At 39.9% G+C, this 23,644-nt stretch overlaps 1 protein-coding gene across 2 annotated transcripts; it reads left to right on the forward strand.

Annotated features, from left to right (window-relative positions):
* Nucleotides 1–1,734: 1,734 nt before the first annotated feature.
* LOC143110153 (complement factor H-like) lies at nucleotides 1,735–23,644 on the forward strand. 2 transcript variants are annotated; one of them, XM_076273009.1, is made up of 6 exons: nucleotides 1,735–1,810; nucleotides 5,854–6,000; nucleotides 8,702–8,893; nucleotides 11,969–12,136; nucleotides 16,812–17,009; nucleotides 23,373–23,644. In XM_076273009.1, the coding sequence occupies exons 1-6, from the start codon at nucleotides 1,747–1,749 to the stop codon at nucleotides 23,567–23,569; spliced, it is 966 nt and encodes a 321-aa protein (XP_076129124.1). In that variant the 5' UTR covers nucleotides 1,735–1,746; the 3' UTR covers nucleotides 23,570–23,644. The 2 variants fall into 2 exon arrangements, with proteins under 2 accessions (XP_076129124.1, XP_076129125.1); XM_076273010.1 differs by having other exon boundaries at nucleotides 8,705–8,893.

Raw genomic sequence — 23,644 nt, forward strand, 5'->3', positions numbered from 1 at the left:
GGACCAGAAAGTAGGCAGTTCTCATCTTAAATTTTCATTTGCAGCACCCCATAGTTTAATGGTGCATCATAGAGTTTTTTGTTTAAATTTTCAAAAATGTCAAAATAATGTAAAAAAAAAAACATTTTAATGTAATGTCAAAAATGCCTATGCTCTCTGTGGCCATGCTCTTGTAATACTATACGTTGTACCCTTATTACAGTGCAAGTCAGAAGACCTTATGCATGGGAGGCTCTTTGGGCATGCAGCTCATTTATTTCTGGTGGTGCGTTGCCGTGTGTTGTAACGGCTGTGTGTTATATTCTGCTCCTTACATGTTCACTCATGCAACACACGCATAAATGCTTCTACATCGTCACGTGCTGATTCACTAGGTGCAACGCCCAATCGGTTCCATGTAGACACTAATTACATTAACAAATGCATATAATTTAGCAGACACTGTTGTTTAAAGTAACTTACATATGTCTATATTACAAGGGATTACCTTGTCCCCCAGAGCAACTTGGGGGTGAGTGCCTTTGATTGCTCAAGAGTGCAACGGTAGAAACCAGGAATTGAACCAACAACTTTCAGGCTACTGCACACTAGCTCAGCTCTTTAACCACTACACGACCGCCCAAATAGCAGCGGTTATAACACACCTGGCTCCACCGGAATTAAATGAGCTGGCTAAAGCGCTTTCCGTGCATAAGGTCCATGGAGGACTGTCCTCACAAAAGTAATGGTGCATTCAAGACCACTTGCATCCTACACATACCCTCTTTAAACTAACTGCCAAGACCATTTCCTATAAAAACTATGGAGCTGCCCAAGGTTGATTTTGATATTCATAACAATGTGGGTTGTTTGTTTTGTTTTTCATAATCACAATTTGAGTTACTGTAATGACAATCATTGGTTTGAGTTGATTTCCTAGAAAGAAAGTCTGCAGTGTTCGGAGCATTTCACAACAAAGGAGCTGGTTTTGGACTAGGATGATGTCAAACTTCAATACATTTTGCGTAATAGTTGTAATAATTGTGAAAGCTATTACGATTGCCTCATTCACCACTGTTTACCTATCAACAGGCCAACAGTGATTAGGGCAAGAGCCTCATCCCAAAATGTCTAACTCACTTCCCTAAAACACAAAGCCACACAAGGCCCACCTAACCTTAATGTTTATATATGTTAATACAATGATAGTTCTGATGTAAAACAAGTAAACTGACTATCTAAGGCATGCAAACACCTTGCCAAAACCAAAAATAACAATTGGCACTGATACAAACTTGCATGGTAAATGGTGTCTTTTAGCAATATAATAGAAAAAATGCCATGTATATCATGTTGCCTGGAGTCCACATGTACTGAGAAGGAAAGAAACCATTAAGATGCAATATTCTTTACTGTGACATATTGTAAGGATGCCACAAGTTGACATCTCCCAGTTCTTGGCCCTTAAAGCATTTACTATCCACATTTGTTTCATATAAGCAACTGCAGAGCTGTTTTAGTTATAGAGATAGATAGATAGATAATAGATAATAGATAGATAGATAGATAGATAGATAGATAGATAGATAGATAGATAGATACTTTATTGATCCCCAAGGGGAAATTCAAGATTGGTACATCCTAGCAACTTTTACTCTTTACAGACACATCAGGACAAGCAGTCAATTATTAACACAGAATCCACAGTTACTATAATTCTTGCTGCCACACTAGAAGAGGGAGAGGTCTGCAAGATCGGCATCTAAAATGCAAGCTGTGTTTCTACCCTCTATCCTGTTCATGTGCCTATGCTCTTTGGGAAAATGTCAAAGTAAGTAATTGTTTTGGTATTGTTATATCTACTTTCAATATAAATAATGTAAAAAATGCACAAAATTATAATGCTTATTTTATTTATTTTTTAAAAAATTTAATGGATTTGAAGACTTTCTCATTTTGACAATGTGGAGGTCAAATCTTTGCACTTTGTATAGGCTGCAAAAAAAGCAAGACCAGATCATTTGGATTCATCAAGGCCCTGTTTAGACGACAATGAAAACGATGCAACTGGTGATGTTTTTCTGCGTTTGACCCTGTCATTTAGACGCAAATGGAAATCTCCCCACAAACAGAGTTTTTAAAAACTCTGGGCTGATCGTTTTTTTGGGAGAACTGTTTGTTCGTTTGCGTCTAAAGAGGTACAAACGGAGATTTATGTGACGAGGCGGAGATTTTTTAGTCAGTTCAAAAGAGAAAGAGGGAGTGATTCATTGCTGTTGTTGATATTTTCTGGATTCTGATTGGCTAACATGGGCATGAGCTTCTCGTTACACTGCCACGTACAGGTTTGGCATGCTCTTGAAGGCATACCCAGGTTAGTGTAAAGGAAAACTTTTCTGAAAACTGACAGGTGTGCACAATGTTATTTTTGAAAACGGAGAGGGTGAAATGTCCGTTTATGAAAATAGCCGGCCACGTGTAAACATAGCCCAAGTCTTAACCATAGCTAAGGACAGCCAGTCAGTATGATTACGTTGTGATTACAATGGGCCAAAGTGACGTTCCGTTTCCAGCAATGTTACTGGATCTAAACAAGCTTTTCAAAGTGGCATCGACAGCATTGCATTTAGGCATCGTTTCTCATAGATTGTTTTTAAATCTATGGGCTGTAGCCATTTAAACGTGTTTTACCTGAGGCAGCCGCTTAGCCACATATACGGATTCCCTGTCCGGTGTAATAGTAAGAAACAAAATCCGGCTGGACTGTACACACACACACACACACACGTATAATCACACACACACACACCTAAAGACACACACACATGCCACACACAGGCACACACACACAGGCATATACACAGACACAGAAGCACTCACATACACACATACAGAGAAAAGCACACATATACACAGAAGCAAACACACACATGCACATACTCATTTACATACACAAAAGTTGCAAGAGTAGGGGATGGAGTAGAAGATGGAGACAAATTGACAAACGTGATTTATTTTTGAGGAGAGAATGTGCAGGACTGGGCTGCCATCGTCATCACCATTTGTTAAAGGAGAATTCCAGTGTGGTTTTGACCTAAAGTGTGTTGAAACATGATACCGAGTGTGAACAAAAATAATTCAGTGGAAATGCATGGATTCAGTTGCTTCCAGTAGCAGCAACTGGAATCCATGCATTTCCACAGAATTATTTTTGGAATCTGATCCCTTATCATACCTGTTCATTCGTACCTGTCGCTCGACTTATCATGACTAAATTCAAGATGGCGTTGAACGGTAAAATTCTTTAAAGTACTGTCTGTATAAATCGTCTTGTAAATAAACTACCAGTGCTTTTTCAAAGTATTCAATGTCTCGCTTTAAATGTCAAGGCCCTCGGAAGTCTACCAATGAAGTATGGAGCTACTTTGAGCCTCGTAAATTGTGTAAAACAGTGATTTATTTGCATGGCTAGGCCGATGCCTGAGGCACCCCCAACGAAAAACTGTTGGTAGCATTGGCTAACTAGCGCCAGATTTCTGAGTGCAGGGGACAAGCCGAGGTGAGCTATGAGACATACACAACTGTACGTTCACACTCGGTATCATGTTTCAACACACTTTAGGTCAATAGAAGGGGGTCACTTGCGCTTCAGCCTGGTTGGTGCTCGCGGAACAGGACGTAGAAGTCAAGAAGGGAGATCCAAGGTCTAACAGGAGCCAAGGAGCAGGACCGGAGCACTCAATGCTTTAAAAAAAAAATATTAGTGCAAACTGACTAATGTTTCGACGCCCATGCGTCTTCTTCAGAGTCAAACAGTCAATGGCAATGATGTACAGTTTTTAAAGAGTCAGATACTAACATCTTAGGCATTGGTTACTGGCCTAGGTGGGTGTGGTACATCAATTAACCAGTCCTGTGTAAGCACTCAGAAAAGGAAAAAAAAAAACAATCACCAAAAAGAAAACAAAAAAGGAAAATACATATACACATTCAACACCTTCAAAGAAGAAGTACATGTAGAAGTATAGATAACTAGATGTACCGCAGAACGGTACAAAATATGACCGCCGCCCAGTCCAGCACATTTTTTCCACAAAAAGAAATCACGCTGAAAGGCCTAAATGATTCTAACTGTCTCACTAAATTGCATTATCCACACTCAATTCTCACTGGTATCTGCTAGACAACAAGTACCAAAACATTATTAGTTCATAGATTTCACATGTAAAATTCATTTTATACAACCCCACCTCCATCTTGCCTATTCATAATTCTGAGAAATTCTTGATTGTTTGTGTTATGTTTATGTTATGTGTGTGTGTGTGTGTGTGTGTGCGTGCTTGTGTGTGTGCCTGCGTATGTGCCTGTGCATGCAAGCGTATATGTCTACTGTGTGAGTATGTGTCATACGTATGATTACTGTGAATGTATGTGTGTGTGTGTGTATCTGTTTTTCTGCACATGTGTGCACATGAAATGGGTTAACATGACCCCTGGAGGCAAACATACGGAAAAAAATGGTCATCCTAGGCCCTATAGTTCTCAAGATATTCACAGAGAACTGTGTCTGCCCTACCCTCCTTTTGGGGGGTCCAGTCCAGCGGGGGGGCTACAGATCAGAACGAAAAATGACGGTTCCATGTTATCCATGTGGGGGTACATGCCCACCAAGTTTTGTGTACCCCGGTCTTTCAGTGTCCCGGGAATCCTTGTTGGTGTACGTCACTAAATGTACACATAAATTATTTTATTGTAAGGCCCCCCCATGAACGAAAGTACACAAAACTTGGCATGCATTTGGAGGGTGTGATAATGATCTACACTTTTCATTTCGTGCAGTTTTGACCTTGTCAGCCAGAGATATTGAAAACACCTAATTTGTTGCTTTTTAATTTTTAACTAGGTGGCGCTATAAGTGGTAATGGGATGGGTTGACATGCCCCCTTAAGACCAACATACATAAAAAGGTGGACCTCCTAGGCCCTACGGTTCTCGAGATATTCACAGAAAACTGTCTCCGGCCACCTACAGGCCAGTTGGTGTATAGTAACATAAATTAATTTATTGTGTGGCCCCCCATGAACGGAATTCCACGAAACTTGGCGTGCATTCAGAGGGTGTCATAATGATCCTACTCTTCTCTCATTTTTACTTTTTTGTGTTTAACTAGGTGGCGCTATGAAATAAGTGGTAATGGGATGGGTTGACATGCCCCCTTAAGACCAACATACATAAAAAAGGTGGACCTCCTAAACCCTACGGTTTTCGAGATATTCACAGAAAACTGTGTCTGCCCTACCCTCCTTTCGGGGGGTCCAGTCCAGCGGGGGGGCAACAGATCAAAACGAAAAACGATGGTTCCATGCTATCCATGTGGGGTTACATGCCCACCAAGTTTCGTGTACCCCGGTCTTTCAGTGTCCCGGGACTCATTGACGGAAATTTGGGCATGCGAAAAAAATAAAAAAAAATCTGACTAAACCTATATGACCGCCGCTTCGCTGCGCGGCGGTCATAATAAATGTACATACAGACTCAACATTTATACAGGTACCTCAAAGTGTGGATTATAAAAAACAAGAGAGGCCAAGTTCTTCATTAAGACCATTAGGTTCTACTGTGTTTAGAGTGAAAATCCAGAAAGCCTCTCTTTGTAGTAGGGACCTCACTATGTCCCCTGTTACAACACATGTATAATATGAACATGATCCAGGCTTACAATTACCATGCCTCTTCTTCAGTCTTCAGAGATCACATGCTGCAGATACCCCCCCATTGCAATAAGTTGTGATTCTCAGTCTCTAAAGATTCTGCATCCATTTTTGTGTCCAGTTGAAATGCATCATGTGATGCACAATATAATTTATCTTTCAGTGCAGCGTGATGCATGTGTCCCATTCACAATTGAAAATGGGTTTATAGTCCAGCGTGAGGACAGTGTGATGTTTTTATGCAATCATGGATTCAAACTACATACTGGCTGCTCTAAAGGCTCATGGTCTCTCACACCCAAGTGTATTGGTAAGTGTATTAATGTTATTTAATTTATGTTATTGAAATAAAATGATTGAAATGATAAATGATAGAGTAATAAATAAAACATTATAGTAATGTTTTTAAGTTACTTTATTTATTTGTCCTTGAAGGAATTTTTTCACATTTAACCCATTTGGAGGTGGTGTATTCTGTTCCTATTCCGATTGAACAGCCAATCGGATTGCCTGCTGTATCTTCTCATGGGAAAGTAGGCAACAGCGGCTATTCCGATCAAAGATTCTAAAGTGCTTGAGAGCACCTGATTGGAATAGAACGTACCCCGTGTAAACAGACGGCACACATTTTTCAATCAGAATATTTTAATCGGAATGACAAAAAAACTGTCCATGTAAATCCACCTAATGTCTTATTCCGCTATACGCTAGATGGCGATATGCTCCCCTTTCTCTTCACAAATACAAAAACACCGAAACATTCCATATTAGCTTCATTAGCTTGCTAACTAGCAAACTGCATCATCAGTGTAAAATAGTTATATTGACATTACTTGTTTACATTTTTTTGTATAGACATTCTGGGGGATGTTAATTCGTATGAAAGAAGGTGCAACTTATGAGTATGTAGCATTGTGGCATAAGGCTTAGGTAGCTTGCTAACCGAGCTAAAAATGCTGAAGCCGTTGCCAACTGAAGTGTTATCCAGAAGCATGCATGTCTTGAGTACCACAGCCATATGTGGAAAGAACAGTCATAAATATTTTTTTTCAAGGGACAAATGGCAGGTTGCGTTCTCACTGCGAAAATAAAGTTTCCCGCCTTTCTTGACACTTTTCTAACTGTCAAACAAGGTTCAGCTGGACTTGCAACATCACTGTGGCTATATTCAGGTCAAAAAGGTCTCTTCTGGATGTATTATGCACCTTCATGTCATAAATTCTATGGGCCAGGCCTTTAAAATGAGCATACAGGGGCGTGATTTTTAAATCATGCTTGTTTTCAGCCGCCATATTTACCAACACACATTTGTCTTACGCTGGAATTGGAGTGATGCGAACTCTTCACAAATCACACGTGGGCCCCGTCATAAGATGATTCCTGCGCTTAGATGTGTTGTATAGGTAAAAAAAGACTAGTTTTATCCATGTCTCAGTGAGAGAGCCAAGACCTCCAGAGGTATAGGTGGTTAGCATAGGCAGCAATGAAATAAGGGTTGTTCATTGCAGATTGGAAGTTCCACAACCCAAGGGAGAAGGCGGTTCCTGTGGGCGAGGTTAGCCAGGTTGCGACAGCTTTGGGCATATCAAAACCTTCAAAGTGATCCGGAGATAACAGGAATAGGACAGCAATATATTGTTTAGAAAAGTGGGAGGGAACTGGGGACTATGGGGAAAAAAAGGAAAGGTTTGACTTATTCAGTGGCCATGCTCAGTGGACTCGTGCAGGTAGACTTGCACTGTTAACTCGCAGTAGCACGGAGGGGACGTGGGCGTGCAAGCAAGGAGGCTAATGCTGCGTTCCAGTTGTCTTGTAAAACGACTAATTCGGAATGATGAACACATCCGTGTAAAAACTCAGGTTGTGTTCCAGTTGTCAACACGTCGTGAGAACAAAATGCTTCTATTTGTTTGTTGTTAGTGATTGTTACCACACATATAACAATAGTTACAAAGCATTTACACAAACAAATGTCCTGGCAACATGGTGACAGACAGAGGTCGGACACTATTGTTTCTATACGACTGAATTAATGAGACACATCTATTGCTCTCATTTACTGTTAGTGGCACTGCCATTTTGGAAAATTCGAACTCGGGGTAGTCAGAGTTCAAACAAGCTGATGAGTCAAGATATGACTTCAGGAGGCATTCATTTGCAACTTCCTGTTTGAAACTCAGGAAAACGACTTAGGAGGACAAATGGTATACAGCATAGGGAAGTCTGAAGAGCAATTTACTTAGGGTGGAGAAGTTCTGGAATTTGAATACAAACCTAGGGCCTGTACTATGAAGCGGGGTTACTGGCTTATCTGGGTAACTTCGAGAGTAACTTGATTACGTGTGGCATAACTTCCCGATTAACCCGTACTACGAAAGGTGGATATGTTTCAACCGAGGTATGCTGCCATGGCAATTTACGCTGCATCTCAAACCTGCTCCGAGCAGGTTATGTTCTTGGTTAACCCGAGGTTTCCGTTAACCACACCCTTTATAAGTACCACCCCTCCACTAACAATTCGAGACAATGTTGGCGTACCTGGATGATCCATACGACATTGGAGCGCAAATCGTGAGGGGCTCTCTTCGCAGGGCGAGGGGTTTTAGAGACCGCCATATATATATATATATATATATATATATATATATATATATATATATATATATATATATATATATATATATACACAATATTCTCTATTGTCAGCCGAAGAAAAATTACTTCAAAGTTTTTTGTTTTGTCTACACAAATGTATTATAGGTAGAGCAATGAAATTCTGGTGACTTGTTGCCCTGATGAAGAAATGTGTGTATATAAAAAATCTTGTGCTCAAAGTTGATCTTTAACCCTTATTTGTCAGATACTGTACTCTGCCTTTGTATTATGTACTAAAAATAAGGAGTCGTGCAAAGGCAAAAGGCAGTAACTGACATATAATCAGTATTTGCTTACACATAAGTCACATATGGACAGTCTGCCCTCAATATTATGAGCTGTTTTCTGTTTTCAAGCAGGAGTAGGCCTAAATGAGTGTACAGCTCCACCAACAATTGAAAATGGAATGATTGTCTCCAAAGTACAAAACAAATATCCAGATGGATCTAAAGTGAAATATTCATGTGATGAGCTTTATAAACTTGATGGCAAAGACACAATTACATGCAGCCTGGGAAACTGGACTGATCCACCATTATGCATCAAATGTATGTATCCCAGCTTCCGTGAAGTTGTGTTCCCTTAGCAAAATGTTTATGTTTATTGGACATTATGTTTATTGGACATTGGTTTTTACTGCATGTTTACCAGCTTAATGTTATATCCATAGGTAAAATAATGTTACCGTTATTGGTTGACTGATGGAGGATAGTTTGATTGTTGGTGTATTTGTGAAACATAAACTCGGTTATACCAAGCAAATTGATAACAGCACTGTAATTGTCTCTTTTCGACTGTCATCTCATTCTTTTCTGACCATATTGACAGGAGCTAAGTTAGTTAGCCACAACGCTAACGTTCGCTAATGCGATGGTTTGCTAATGGAAGACATCCTAAACACTGGGCTGGGACATTTCCGCTTGCTAAATCGTTTTTTCTGCTGTTGACTTGCTCAGAGTCCTGGCCCTGTCAGTGCTTTGTTATCACAGAAGAAAGACCTTTTTTTATTCTTACTATTCTTTCTATTCTATACAACAAAATGAATTACTGTATATGAAGAACCTTTCATTAGGAAACTTGATAGTTAGTAGCCCGGTTGAAACCAGACCCTTCTCAGGGCTAGTCCACACGTACCAAACCGATCTTTTTTTCCTCTGTCTTCCCTGGAACCGTATCAAGAATATTTGCGTCCAAACGGATTCATCTCAACACGTTACTTCATATCCCAGGCCTATAGGTGGCACTGTTTGTTACAAAAATTGACCAGCTTGCGCGCTGTAGGCTATACAAACAGAGTAGGCTACGACGAAAATGGCTAGTGCAAGGAAACCAGAATTGTTTGTGTGGACTGAAAGTGAACTGTTAACTGTAAAACTAATAAACTTCATTTTTACGGTTTGTGAAGGGTGCAGTCCCGTCCTTTTTTTGGCTAACGCAGGGACAAATAATCTTCTTTACTTTCTTTGGTTGTAGGATAGTCCGCGATTCACATTAGTTTTGGCTATCACCGCAAGTGCATAGGCTACTAAACGCTAGGCCTACCCAAGTTCTAGGCTATTCCGTCGCCACATTTATAATATTGCTATAATACCTTCGTTAGCAACAGTCAATACTTTTGCCTGCATCAAATCGCGCATTCGCATTTAGTGCGCATCTACCATAGGCTTAACATGTGTTTTAAGCATCTTTGTATGCTAATATCTGACTTCACTAGACTATGAATGCATTTATTTATGTTGTAAGACATGTAAAATAAATGAATGACACCGGCACTACGCACTAATTAATTTAAACTTACACCGCACTTCCCTAATAACTTCTGACTAGTTCTCTCGCGTCACTGACAGTAGCTAGAATGCATCAAAAAAACACCGGGAAAAACACTTGGTGTTCAGTCCACCAAGTCATAAGCTATTGGCGCTGCGCAGCACCAGTTGTGATATTTATCCTACTGAGCAGGGGCGGAGTGGGGCACTAAAATCCACCTGGAAAATTCTGACGGCACCGGCAGAGACAGTGAGCGAGTGGTATAAATATTAGTTGGACTTCTTAAACTCTAAGGTATAGATCTTGGAGATTTTCGCGGAAAATTCATTATAAAATCTATCATTTCCATGGCCGCTTACGCCTCACGGCCGCGATAAAGGCTCTATGGGCCGGCCCGCACCGCGCACATTCCTAGGCCGGCCGACCGGGAAAACTCCCGATCGTCCCGATTGCCACTCCGCCCCTGCTACTGAGTGTAATCGTAGGTAGTCATGTATGCAAACTACTATTGTTAGGCAATACTATAAGTGTCAAGTCCAGGGCAGCTGAGGTGTGGCGATGACATCATCAATACGCAAGTATACGGTTTTGCCGTCCAAACGAACTCACAAGGGCTACGGTTTCAGATTTTTCCACCCTGGGACCAGGTTTCAAAATGTACAGTTTCGTTTACAGGATTCGTTTGGATGATCGGCAAGACAAAGCAAAACCGGTGCGTTTAACCCAAAAAGCGTCTCCGTGTGGACGGGGCCTCAGTCGTAACTGAGAGTGGGTCTGGGGAAGGTTCGTTTACAACCCATTTCCAAAGGGCATTCCCAAACGGACGCCAATCAAAATGCCTCGGACGCAACGAGGCCAAAAACCAATCAGAGCATTGAAAGAGACAGAGTGACGGAAACACACAATTTGCAAAACTGTCTGGTTGTAGGGAGAAGCAGGAAGAATTAAACACTTTTTTAATTAAATGTAGGCTAATTTACAAATACATCGTGCCACACTGAAAGCTAATATTTTGTCACAAGCAATTTACATCTACCCTCTGTCAAACACAATTGCATTTTCAGCTCTGAACAAAACCGTTCACGTTCAAACGACCATTTTGTTTAATTCGTCCTTTCTCTTGTCAATCTTGATTAGAACCTTGCTATGGGAGAACATGTGGTAACACTTTACTTGACAGTATCGACATAAGAGTGACATGACACTGTCATGACACGTGAAACCTAACCTTAATCCTAACCTCTAACCCTAATCTTAACCCTAACTAATTCTAAACCTAATCCTAATCCTTGTTATGACAAAAACCGAATGTCACTTAATAACAGAAGCGTTATGTCATAAACGATTATGACTTGTTTATGACATGTTCATGACAGTGGCATGTCACTCTTATGTCGACACTGTCAAGTAAAGTGTAACCGAACATGTTTACATTGTGTTTGTTAAAAATGACTATCGGCCGATATATCGGTTATCAGTTTTTGAAAAACTCAAACGTTGAAATCGGCCCTCAAAATCTCATATCGGTCAGGTTCTATAGAGATGGAGACAAATTGACATACACACACGCATGCACACACACAAATCCACACACATGCACGCACACACACACAGGAATGCACATACAAGCATACACAAAAGAGTGGGGGATGGAGTAGAAGATGGACACATTGACAAGTGTGATTTACTTTCGCGGAACAGATGTACAGGACTGAGCGGCGGTCATATTTTGTACTGCTATGCGGTACATCTAGTTTAATTTGTAGCTAATTATTTTGAGGACCCCCGGTCTATGGCTAACATTGAAAAACCACATACTTTGATATTTCTACGTTATTATTCTATGTTCCATGCAGCAAGCTGTGGTAAGCCTGATGGCGAACATATGGAGTTAAATCCAGATTTGGCTGAGTATGATGATGGAAGCTCTGTGAGGTACATATGCAAGTCCCCATACACTGCAAAACCAGGTCAAGAATTGAGCTGTATGGATGGCCAGTGGAATGGTAAAGTGGAATGCATGGGTAAGTATTCATTAGTTCAGAAATTATCTTGATAAAAACTTCCAAAATGGTTGTAATTTGGTTTATGTTTTTGCAATTACATTTTTATGGGAAAGCATGTATGTTACTGGTGTATGATGGTCTAACTCTGATGTATACTGTATGAATGTACTGTATGTTCAAATTGACCTCGACATAATGCTTAGTGGTGCCTCCAGTTTTGTGCTCTCTCATTGAACACAGTCAAGTGGGAATAAATTAAATAGTCTAAGACTCTAAGTGATTATATTTTTCATTTCATGGAAAGTGTGTTATTTTGAATGATAACATTTCTGGCAAAATTTCAAAAACTATAGTTTGTGGTGGATCAGGAGCGTCACTAGACCTTTTTACTGGGGCACGTAAAATATGTAGAAAAAAATCATGATTTGCAAATATTTTTTTCTTGATATAAAGGCTGACATACATATTACATAAGACAAATATTATCACATCATACTTCCCAGATATGGGCAGTGTTGTAGAAAGTACTAAAAAGCAATACTTGAGTGAAAGTACAAGTATCGTACTAGAAAAAGACTTTGGTAGAAGTGAAAGTTACCTTTTAGAATAGTACTTAAGTAAAAGTCTTAAAGTATCTGATATATACTGTACTTAAGTATCAAAAGTAATTTTCTGATATTTAATGTACTTAAGTATTTGAAGTAAAAGTAAAAAGCAAGCGGTTTTATTTAGAATTTTTATTGTGAACTTTATTTTGGCTTTCTTATAGTAAAGCATAAAGCATATTCAGGGTTCCCATATCTTATTTCAAAGAAAGAAACAGAAATTTCACTTTTGTATGAACTTCAGGTAAAAAATGAAAAGTAAATAACTTATTTATTTTTAAAAAATGACCTGCTGGTAGGGAGAACATTTTGGTCATGTGGTATGAGCATTTCTAGGGCTTACTCCCCAGGTCACCATCTCACTCTCACACACACACACACACACACACACACACACAGGCCACCTATGTCCAGCAGCTACTATGCCAGTTATTAGTTGAAACTGAAAAGGTGTCTGTTCATCTTCAAAAGAAGCTGGTTTTCAAAGTTGCCAGAATTCAGTGCCCGGGTAGCCTGACGAGCCAGACCCACATTAAAATGTAATTTGCTGCCGCTAGGGTGCGTCTAGATTTCTAGGCTAGTGCCCGGGAGTTTCAGGCCCAAGACCGGCCCACATTTTCCATAGTAGTGGAAATTGGATAGAAAGAAAGAAAGAAAGAAAGCCTATCCCACGCTTCCACAAAGAGGCATATTGAACTAATGTTTAGGCTACATGTTTTTTGCATGGGTAGGCTATATTGTTGTTTGGTGATTTAGCCTACTCCTTTACTACACCCTCTTCTGAGCAAACAAGGCATATAGGTTTATCATGTGGGTAATTGCTCTTTCTTAAATTAAATAACTTTAATTTATCCTCTCTACTTGTCCCTGTAATCATGGCCTCCTCATCACTAATTTCGGGCTCATCATTTTCAGTGGTCGACTGGTTGATCTGCTGCTCAGTCTCTCCTGGCCTCTTTCTACCCTCCATCCTTCCTGACGCTTGTCTACTGTAGGGCCGGCTCGGCTATCCGTATCTGAGAAAACTTTTTGGAAAAGACGGGCTATATGGACCCAACCAACTCTTTTTGAGAGGGGAGAACTCCTCACATAGGCTACAACCCATGCAGAGGCATTGCATTGGTGTCATGCACATAATGCGGAACGTGTCCTACTTTAAGAAAAGATAGACTAACGTGACAAATGTCAATATTTTTTTCCTCGACCGGCCCAAACCTGAAGCGGCCCACCGGGAATTCTCACGATTCCCCACCCCGGGCCTGATTCAGTCTTACTCTTCTTGGACTGAAGACAAGTCCTGCGATGCTAAATAGCCTTTCACAGGCCGCTAAGGCAGGTAGCGGAGTGTTCAGCTTCACAGAAAGCTCCCAATGTACAGAAACATTTCTTGCAAATACGGCCACGGGTGTATGACGTTATCTTCACCACTACCCTGTTCACCAAGTTCACCACTATCGTCGGGGTGGTCGTCTATGATAACGGGAGGTCCTCCAGTAGGTACTCGTGCTTCCATGACGGTTTCAGTTGTGCGTCCTCCTTTAGCAACAAACAAGCGCTGAAATAGAGCGCACAGCGTGCGGAGCGTGCGTAATGCAATCTAGGAGCAGTGATTCGCCAAACCTCCCTTATTGCAGTCGCACACATTTCTTCTAATTTTATGTTTTAGTAACGAGTAATGAAGATGCTTAGTGGAAATATAACGGAGTAAAAGTATACATTTTATCTAGGAAATGTAGTGGAGTAAAAGTGAAAGTTGACATAAATTTAAATAGCGACGTAAAGTACAGATACGTGAAATTTCTACTTAAGTACAGTAACGAAGTATTTGTACTCCGTTACATTACAACACTGGATATGGGTAACCCAGACTGTCCTGAAAAAGGAAGATATAGCATGTACTGTATAGATGGACATTACAATGACCAATATAACTCAATGACCAATATAACTAGCTTGTCTTAGATTAGCTGAACAACACAGGTGACCACTAGGCTACTGCATAATTTCATGGAATGCTTAAATGTACGCTATTTTTGACCATTTCTGAATTGTGAAACTCGCTTTGTGGTTGTGAACTCATTGCAGTATCATCATAACTAATCCACTTGTGTGTGCATGGTTCAAATTGAAGCACAAAATAGTATAGGCTACAGCACAAATATTTCCATTCATAAATAAAAATAATCAAGTCTAACCTCTGAATTTCTTTTCAAAGTGCAATAGATTGATAGCCTGACGTAGCCATACTCAATTCTAGTCAGAATATGAGTCTGATACTGCTCCATTGGGCTGTAATTATGAGGTGTGTTTAAACCGATACAGGGGGCTGCACTCAATTGGATAGACCTAACCAATCAGAGCAACGAAATAGCTTACCGTGAGGTGTAGGAAGAACACACGAACCATCCTTCTCCACAAATGCCTTTGTTTTCTGTTCTTTCGTAAAAGTTATTGTGCCGTCAATATCCTCTACAACACTCATTAGCGAAATCTAAGAGATAACGTAGTAGGGTAGGCTATTAGGAAAAAACTGATAGCCTATATCCACTCCGCTTTTAAAAATAATTCTGTTAAACACTGATATGCTACAAACATGTTATAAACAGCTGGGAAAAGCTGTTGTAAATCCCTCGAACAGGCGGTCAATCATATTTCAAACGAACGAGGGAAGAACATATCACAATGCAACACGCTGTTTTCCCTTGAAGAGAGTGAAACCATGAGTTATCCCACATCTCAACTTTGGCCAACGTTTTCAGAAATAATCATTTTCAGTGATAAAACCTCATTAAATAATATGCATTTTCCATATGGGGTCTTAAAAGCCATGTCTCCTTCTAGCCACAGCATTTTTGTTGCAAACATAGACCTAATCTAAGCGTGCTCAGATGACGCGAGGCTCTGTTACTCACCTGTCCATCATCGTAAACCCCAATTTGATTGGTCCGCCAGATCTAGGGTGAGCATAGTTGCTCCCCAACGGCCAGACCGAACTTCCGACCTCAAATGTTGTGGGCGGGACTAAGTTTGGCTGGCACCCAGGCTAATAGATTGATGCATTTAAACGTTAAAATATACAATGTTTTCTTCCGGGGAGCATACCCCCACAGCCCTATTGGGGCTTGTGCCCCGTAGGTCTATGGTTATGGTTATGAGATTTGGCAGACGCTTTTGTCCAAAAGGACATACAAATACAAAACAATATAATACTTAAATTTAACAGGGAACAATTTAAAATGTTGGTCAGACTACTGTAGGTCTAGTGACGCCCCTGCTGCTGGCAATAAAATCAAATCACTGATGCTGGCCTATAGAGTGATTTCCGGTTCCTCACCCACTTACTTGAATGCTCCAATATGCTACCACTGCTCTCCTCCAAAGAAAACCATCTGACACTGACACCTGCAAGCTCACAACAATCCAAACTGTTCTCATTTCTTGTTCCCTGATGGTGAAGCACCAATTACCAGTTCCTGCCGGAGCAGGGGCCTCCCTCTCTGTATTCAGAAGTCTCTGGAAGACCCAGCTCTTCCAACAGACCTAACTTGCACTTACCATGACATCCTTCTTTAACCTGTCTATCCCTCTTATCTACATCCCTGAATTAACATGTCTCTGAACTGTCAATCTATTTGTTATAAAAGGTAGTACTTATTATTACAGTATTGTACCTTGACTGTTCTCTATTTTACTAAATGTTAGGTAACGATATACAACAAGAAGCTAGAAAATGTAATAACAACACTGAATACATATTTTGACCATTCATAATTCTTTACAAATTGTGTATTCCCTTTGACGCTTCTTTCCTCTGTATTTTTTTCTTCTTAAACCTGTCTATCCCTCTTATCTCTGAATTAACATGTCTCTGAACTGTCAATCTATTTGTTATAAAAGGTAGTACTTACAGTATTGTACCTTGACTGTTCTCTATTTTACTAAATGTAGGTAGGTATTCTCTATTCTCTATTTTACTAATTTAGTTTAGGTAATGATATACAGTACAACAAGAAACAAGAAAATGTAATAATCACACACAAATTGTGTATTCCCTTTGACCCTTCTTTCCTCTGTATTTTTTTTAATAGTGTCTCAAGGTTCATGTGTTCCACCTCTAGTGGAAAGTTTCATACAAGCAATCGACACCCAAGAGCAAGTCTATCCTTCTGGAACCCAGGTGACTTTCCAGTGCCCAGCCTTCTATAGTTTTCAGGAAAGCCATGAAGAAAAAACGATACAGAATGTATGCCATAATGGACAATGGGTCTTTCCAATGAGATGTTATAGTAAGTACACTGATTCGTCTTAATGCCATGTGTCTCGATTGAAGTTCTCGCCCTAGAAATTTTAAATGGTAAATTGAGTCTTATAAACTAAAAGGTAGTGGCTATCTATAAAGCAAGAAGCGTCTGTGTGTTTGTGTGTCTGTGGCACGCATATCTCGCTGACCGTTTGTCAGACTGACCTAAGATTTTGTATGTTGCTCGCGCGTGGCACAAAGGTGTGCACTCTCGATTTTTGAATTATTATTTACGTAGGACGTTTATTGCTCCACTGCACTATTTTCAAGGGGACCAGTTTCAGGGGAGCTCCACCCCATGGATCGTGTACTGACAGTTGCTAGGTCCAGAGAACGGGCTCTGCTAGGTCTCACTTTGATGATAGTCAGTCGCAATTTAAACGGATTACTCGGGAACCGCTTGTGGGTTAAGATGCAAGATGATTATCATGTCTGACCTCAACAATAAAGACTCCCTGTATGCAGTTTGCTTGCATAAAATGATTATGCGGATTTTGCAACAACACGCCAACAAACAGGGGTATGTAGTGACCACTCATAATAAAAGTATGTGCAATAAACTGACGCTTCGAATAGCCCAGGCTACTTTGGACTTGAGACTTTGACTAAACAAACCACAATTCCGACTGCAAGGTCCCAAATTGAAACGAGCGATAGGCTAATGCCACATAGCTAACGTTAGACAAGTTGCAGACTGAGCAACGGCACTTATCACACCATCAAACACGGGGATGTAGTGACCACTCAAAATAAAAGTATGTGCAATAAACTGATGCTTCGAATAGCATTAGGAAGTTATTCAGTAAGCTATACACACTTAACTCAAAACAGTTGTTAGGCTTAATTAATTCTGATCTGTAGAAATGTCACATGCAGCCATGCCTAAATGTATTACACATGTACTGTATTAGAGGCCACATTAATTATAGGCTAATATATTATATAATATTCAGTATTCATTATTAAATGCTTAGCTGGAATGATGTTTCCCTATCATCCTATTTTTAAAGCAGACATACCTGTGGGCATGTAATTGAGCTACAGGTTTTCTTCAGGAATGGCATGTTTGAACGGGCACTGCACTAGTTAGTAATAATCTCAGAAATGTGCCCAACATTCTGTCTAATTTAGTGGGGAGCCTCAGCATCCAAGCTTCAGAAGTTACCCTATAGAATTTGTATGAAACCTGGAAACTTATACAAATTCAAATAAAGTGCAGAGAGAAGTATCCGTCAACATTCAAAAGAAAATATTGCCATATTTTGTTTTTGTATCACTGAAATAAATTAGCTCTGTTAAAACACAATAATTAGCTCTAACTGAACACAATACAGTATTTAGAATCACTACAATAGTTAGAACCACAGTTTAGGCCTACATTATAGCCTACAACAGTTACATCCGGCCACACTATTTATTAATATGTGATTGGACGAGAGGCATTCCACAAGTGGGGATATACCAAGACATCTTCACTGGGACTAATCACTTCGCACTTTGCTTTGAATGGTTCAAGGTGAACATTTCAATCATTCAGTAGCGACTACATAAAGTAACATTTGTCATTATTGAGTGAGAACAAAATGGAGTAAAGTGAGTGTGCAATATAACATGTAACATGTAAACAAGCAAGTATACAAATTATTGTGTAGGCCTACATACAGTAGCTTTTCTGAACTTGGCTGACAAGTGGCATTTTGTGTTGCTTGGCAACAGGACTGAGATAGGAGTCCTCGAAAAGTCTTTGAATTAAGCCCGGTTAAGATGTGTTTGTTCAGGCCAATTGGGCCTTATACAGTGATGGAGAACTGAGATAGATTTCCCTTTTGCATTTGTTATACAAGATATTGATAGCGCAATAACTTTAAAAGACGAACGGAGGGCGAGGTAAATGTGGGCTAGCTTGCACCCTCCAAACACAGGACGTAGTGACTACGTAACTATGTCTGACAAAAGGACCCTGAACAAACTGATCAACATCTTGGACAATGAGTGTCACCCACTCCACAGCACCATTGTTAAGCAGAAGAGCCTGATCAGCTGGAGACTTCGGTCACTGCCTTGCACAACAGACAGACTGAGAAAGTCATTTGTCCCCAGGGCCATTGAACTATTTAATGCCTCACTTAAGGGAAGAGGAGAGATAGACTTCTCTGCATAGTCTGTCTGCCTCTTCACCCCCTCCATGTTTGGTACTGTCTGTCCACTAGCCACTTGTATCACTGTCTTTATGCCGCACTGTTTGCGTGCTATATTAGCACATTAGCACATATGCATAACCCCCCCCCCCCCTCTATGCCACAGCCAAACTGTGGCCACACTTATACATTTTCTTAAATAGTTAAATATATAGATATATAGATTTTACCTTACTTTACTTCTGCACTGCTGCACTGTTGGACTTACTTACCCATTTGCACTATCACCATGACCACTACCACTATCACCATTGCACTACCACCATGACACCCATTCGCACAGAGCACCTTAGAGCACCTTACCATATCTTAACTATGCACAAAGAATCACAGGCTCAGTCCCTGCCTCAGTCATTGAAAGCGCCTCTGATTGATTAGTCACCACTATGTGGATACTGTCTCTAGAATGACTTAGATTAAGTGTTAGTTAGTATAATTTGTATTTTTGTAATTTGTATTTTAGTATATTTTTATATATTGCATTAAGTGTTAGTTATATAATTTGTATTTTAGTATTTTTAGTATATTTAGCATTCTTTATCTTCTAATGTCCTTATTGCTTAGTTGTGTTTTTATATTATATACTTTATTACTCTTTCTGATGTTAAAGAATGTGGTTGTGTGTTATGTATGCTGCTGAGACCTTGAATTTCCCCTGGGGATCAATAAAGTATCTATCTATCTATCTATCTATCTAGTTGGTCGTGGTTTGGTCACTGCGACGAGACTATCATTTGGCGTCGCCGTCGTTGCTACGTGACAGTTACATGGTGGAGACAATGTTGCCATTTCGTGCCGTGAATTATGTTGTCACGATGTCGCTATCTTGTCCCGTGATTACGTTGTCAGTTCGTAACGTGAATTACTGAGCTGCTACGTCATCACCTGGTCCTACTCATAAGGTCCGTTAATGCCACCTGGGAATATTGTTATACCAGGGCAATTCCACGGAAAATTGACTTTTTGTCACATCCATAACGCCAGTGAAATGCTTTGGCATTTGTATGATGTGAATGATAACATTCATTTTTTGTGCATTTTTTATCATGGACATTCTTCAGCCAAAAATAGCAAATGCTCAAATGTCATGTAATCTTTCACATTATACCATACCATCACATTTTATTGGCGTTATGGATGTTACAAAAAGCTTAATTTTCCATGGAATTGCCCACCACCTGTTATGCCGTTGTTTTCCCCACTGCTAGTGTTCATTATGTGCTTTACCATTGGAATGTGTGGAAAACATGGATGCTACAGGTGAAAGCATAGGCTATGCTCACTAATCTTAAATAAACTGTATTTGCTTAAAGATATTGTGTAACACGTTTGTGAAGCAATTTTAAAGAGACAAAAAAAAGGCAAATTCCCAAGTTCACATTAAAATTGTTAAATAAACATGCATACTGTATATGCGCAATTTGAATTTCCCCAACATATATATATATATCTACAAACATTCTGCATCAAACAGATACAGTAAAAAATATATGAGCTTGCACAATTGAGGATACCAGCCTCGACTTAACTTCATAATTGAGCAACAGTGTGTGTATATGCATGTGTAATATATACTGTTCAAAACATTTTTTAAGGGAACACTTCAATCATACAGTGGATCGGTACTCTGACACTGTTTGGTTCTGAGCACAAGTAAAACTTTTGAGGCGAGTGTTTTATTTCGCAAGAACTGTCACACATTCTGTGAATGTAGTTTGAGAATGGAGAAAAGGGTGGAAGGTTTCAAAAAATGTGTTTTAACAATTGTGGAAAACCTAAGTGTTCCCTGAATTTTTTTGAGCAGTATATATACATACATGAACTAGGACATTGCATGTGGGTGACCAGTTTCCTATTCTGATATACTGATAATCACTTCATTCACAAGAATACTGGAGACATGGCCATCAGAACATGATATGTAGAAACATTTAAGTGCCTGAAATAATCAACATCAAGGTTTAGAAAAGTGATCATTACACATTTTTAATTAAAAATTAGCTGGCACATTACAGTCCATGGACATAAAATAAATGTTACTTGGGTGAATGAACATTAAATCAAGAGAGAACAGAGTAACTGATTTAAAATACAATTTATGTACTATTTCAATAACAGTTTCAATAATAGTCAATAACAATATCAAACACAAATGAGAGAGAATAAGAACATGAATACAGCTATATGCTACAGCAGGGGTTCCCAAACTTTTCCACAACAAGGCCCCCCAAATACCACTAGGTTCTAGCCAAGGACCCCCTTTATGTGTTATTAAACCTATCCACAATACTACGGCAAATGTAAAAATACATTAACCTAATCCTAAATAGGGACAGCCTTGGCCTACTGGTTAGCGCTTCGGACTTGTAACCGGAGGGTTGCCGGTTCGAACCCCGACCAGTAGGCACGGCTGAAGTGCCCTTGAGCAAGGCACCTAACCCCTCACTGCTCCCCGAGCACCGCTGTTGTTGCAGGCAGCTCACTGCGCCGGGATTAGTGTGTGCTTCACCTCACTGTGTGCTGAGTGTGCTTCACTAATTCATGGATTGGGATAAATGCAGAGACCAAATTTCCCTCACGGGATCAAAAGAGTATATATACTTATACTTATACTATACTTAATCCTACAGTAATAATTATTTTAGCCACAAGCATTTCGCGATGGAGCAGTTTTTACAGTGTGTAAAAATTGCATTTGGGGCTTTCTGCTATATGAGAGCTATCACTCTACTATTATTCCCAGTCATTATCATGAAAAATATAATGTTCAGATATGCGACAAATTATTATAATGCCATTGTATAACAGCCTTCCCTCATAGTAATAGGTATATATATTTTTTTTTTAAATGTATTTATTTATTGCTTTTATTTTTCCTTCCAACTTGCTGAGGCCCCCCTGGCACCCCCTCGCGGCCCCCAATCATCAACCACTGTGCTATGTGCAATGAACATAACATGAGTCTGAAATTCCTGGTTAGGTCAACACCCGCTGGCTACAAAGGTGCAAATTTGTGAAATGTGCTAGAACATAACTCAGTACAAGAATGAGTGACATGTATGCTAGAAAGGAGGCATCTCTGGTTGTCCATGGAGGCAGTATGTTCAAGAACACAGAATGGATGGCATCCACTTGAATTTCATGTGCCGAAGCTGAGCAGGTTGATCAGGAAACCACTTTTGGAGATGGAGCAGGATCAGTCGCAACATGTTTCTACAGAGAACAACACACTTGCTAACAAAGTACAAAACCATTTTAAAACATTAGTTATCTATCTAACTGTCCTGTCCTCGTTTTTTTGCTCATAAAGACACAGTAGAGTAGCCTGACGAGCCAGACCCACATTAAAATGTAGGGTCTGGGCACTCACCGTTCACAGTGCTCAGTCCGAGGGGCGGGATAATCAGTTGTCTTTCAAATTCCCTCTGCACGCAATAGGACAGCGGCAGCGCTATGATGTGTTTCCCACCAGCGGAGCTAGTTGGCTAGTTCAAACGTTTGTCAACTTAATAAAAGCTTAACTCGTGTCACACTGTTCGCCAACAGCAACATCCATCTTATTTGTTTTCAAGTAGCAGGGAATTCAACCCAAACCGTTGCAACTCTGCCATCAATCATTATGTTAAGCCCACCTAACGACTCTATACACGATTTCATTGGCCTGATTGAATTTCGATTTCTGGAGCTTACAAGCCAACGGAGAGTTGCTAGACTAGCCCTGGCCGCTAGGGGCGCGTCTTGATTTCTAGGCTAACAGTAGAGGGACCCAAAATAAGATTTAAATGTAAAAAAAAAGTATATGACGAACACAAGACCATTAGAGACGTTGCAAATAGGTCACCGATACGTCCTGGGCATGTAACTTTTGGTCATAAAAAAGACGTAGTCACGACGTATAGGCGATTCACAAGATGACATATCCATCACGTTATTCCACGACGTAACCGAGACCAAAGCGGTACATAACCACAACGTAACTGTGTTTGGTGGGCAGGCTCTCTGGTGCACATTTTCTCTCCATACCTGAATTGAGGGGTTCCTCAATATTGAGTGTGTAACGTGATGAGAAGTTACTTCTATTGTGAAAACTGACATGTACTTAAAACCAGATTTGTTCATTGAGTGATGATGTGTTCTGTGATTTATTTCAGAACCCTGCGTAGTGACACAAAAGGACATGGATGACAGAAATATTCAGTTTAGATACCCGATACGAAATCTAAAGTATCTCAGACATAATGATCACATTTCATTTGTGTGCAAAATGTGGAGAAAGCAAAAGAGTGATAGTTTTGACATGCGACCGGTGTGTGTAGACGGCAATATCATATTGCCTGAATGTCATTAATACACCATTGTTTTGTGACTGCTGATTGCTATTCTCTTCTTATGTAGAGTTTTTTACAAACACATCTTGTATCAA

This window comes from Alosa pseudoharengus, unplaced genomic scaffold (genome assembly GCF_046254945.1).
Source record: "Alosa pseudoharengus isolate Yale_2024_CS ecotype anadromous, Long Island Sound unplaced genomic scaffold, YU_APseudo_1.1 YU_APseudo_1.1_scf_7, whole genome shotgun sequence".
Taxonomy (NCBI): Eukaryota; Metazoa; Chordata; class Actinopteri; order Clupeiformes; family Clupeidae; genus Alosa; species Alosa pseudoharengus.

Excerpts from the sequence above, each read along its gene's own strand:
- LOC143110153 (XM_076273009.1), top strand. The coding sequence starts at position 1,747 with ATGCAAGCTGTGTTTCTACCCTCTATCCTGTTCATGTGCCTATGCTCT. Across the intron at positions 1,811-5,853 it reads CTCTTTGGGAAAATGTCAAA|TGCAGCGTGATGCATGTGTC; the intron begins GTAAGTAATTGT and ends TTTATCTTTCAG. Across the intron at positions 17,010-23,372 it reads CTTTCCAATGAGATGTTATA|AACCCTGCGTAGTGACACAA; the intron begins GTAAGTACACTG and ends GATTTATTTCAG.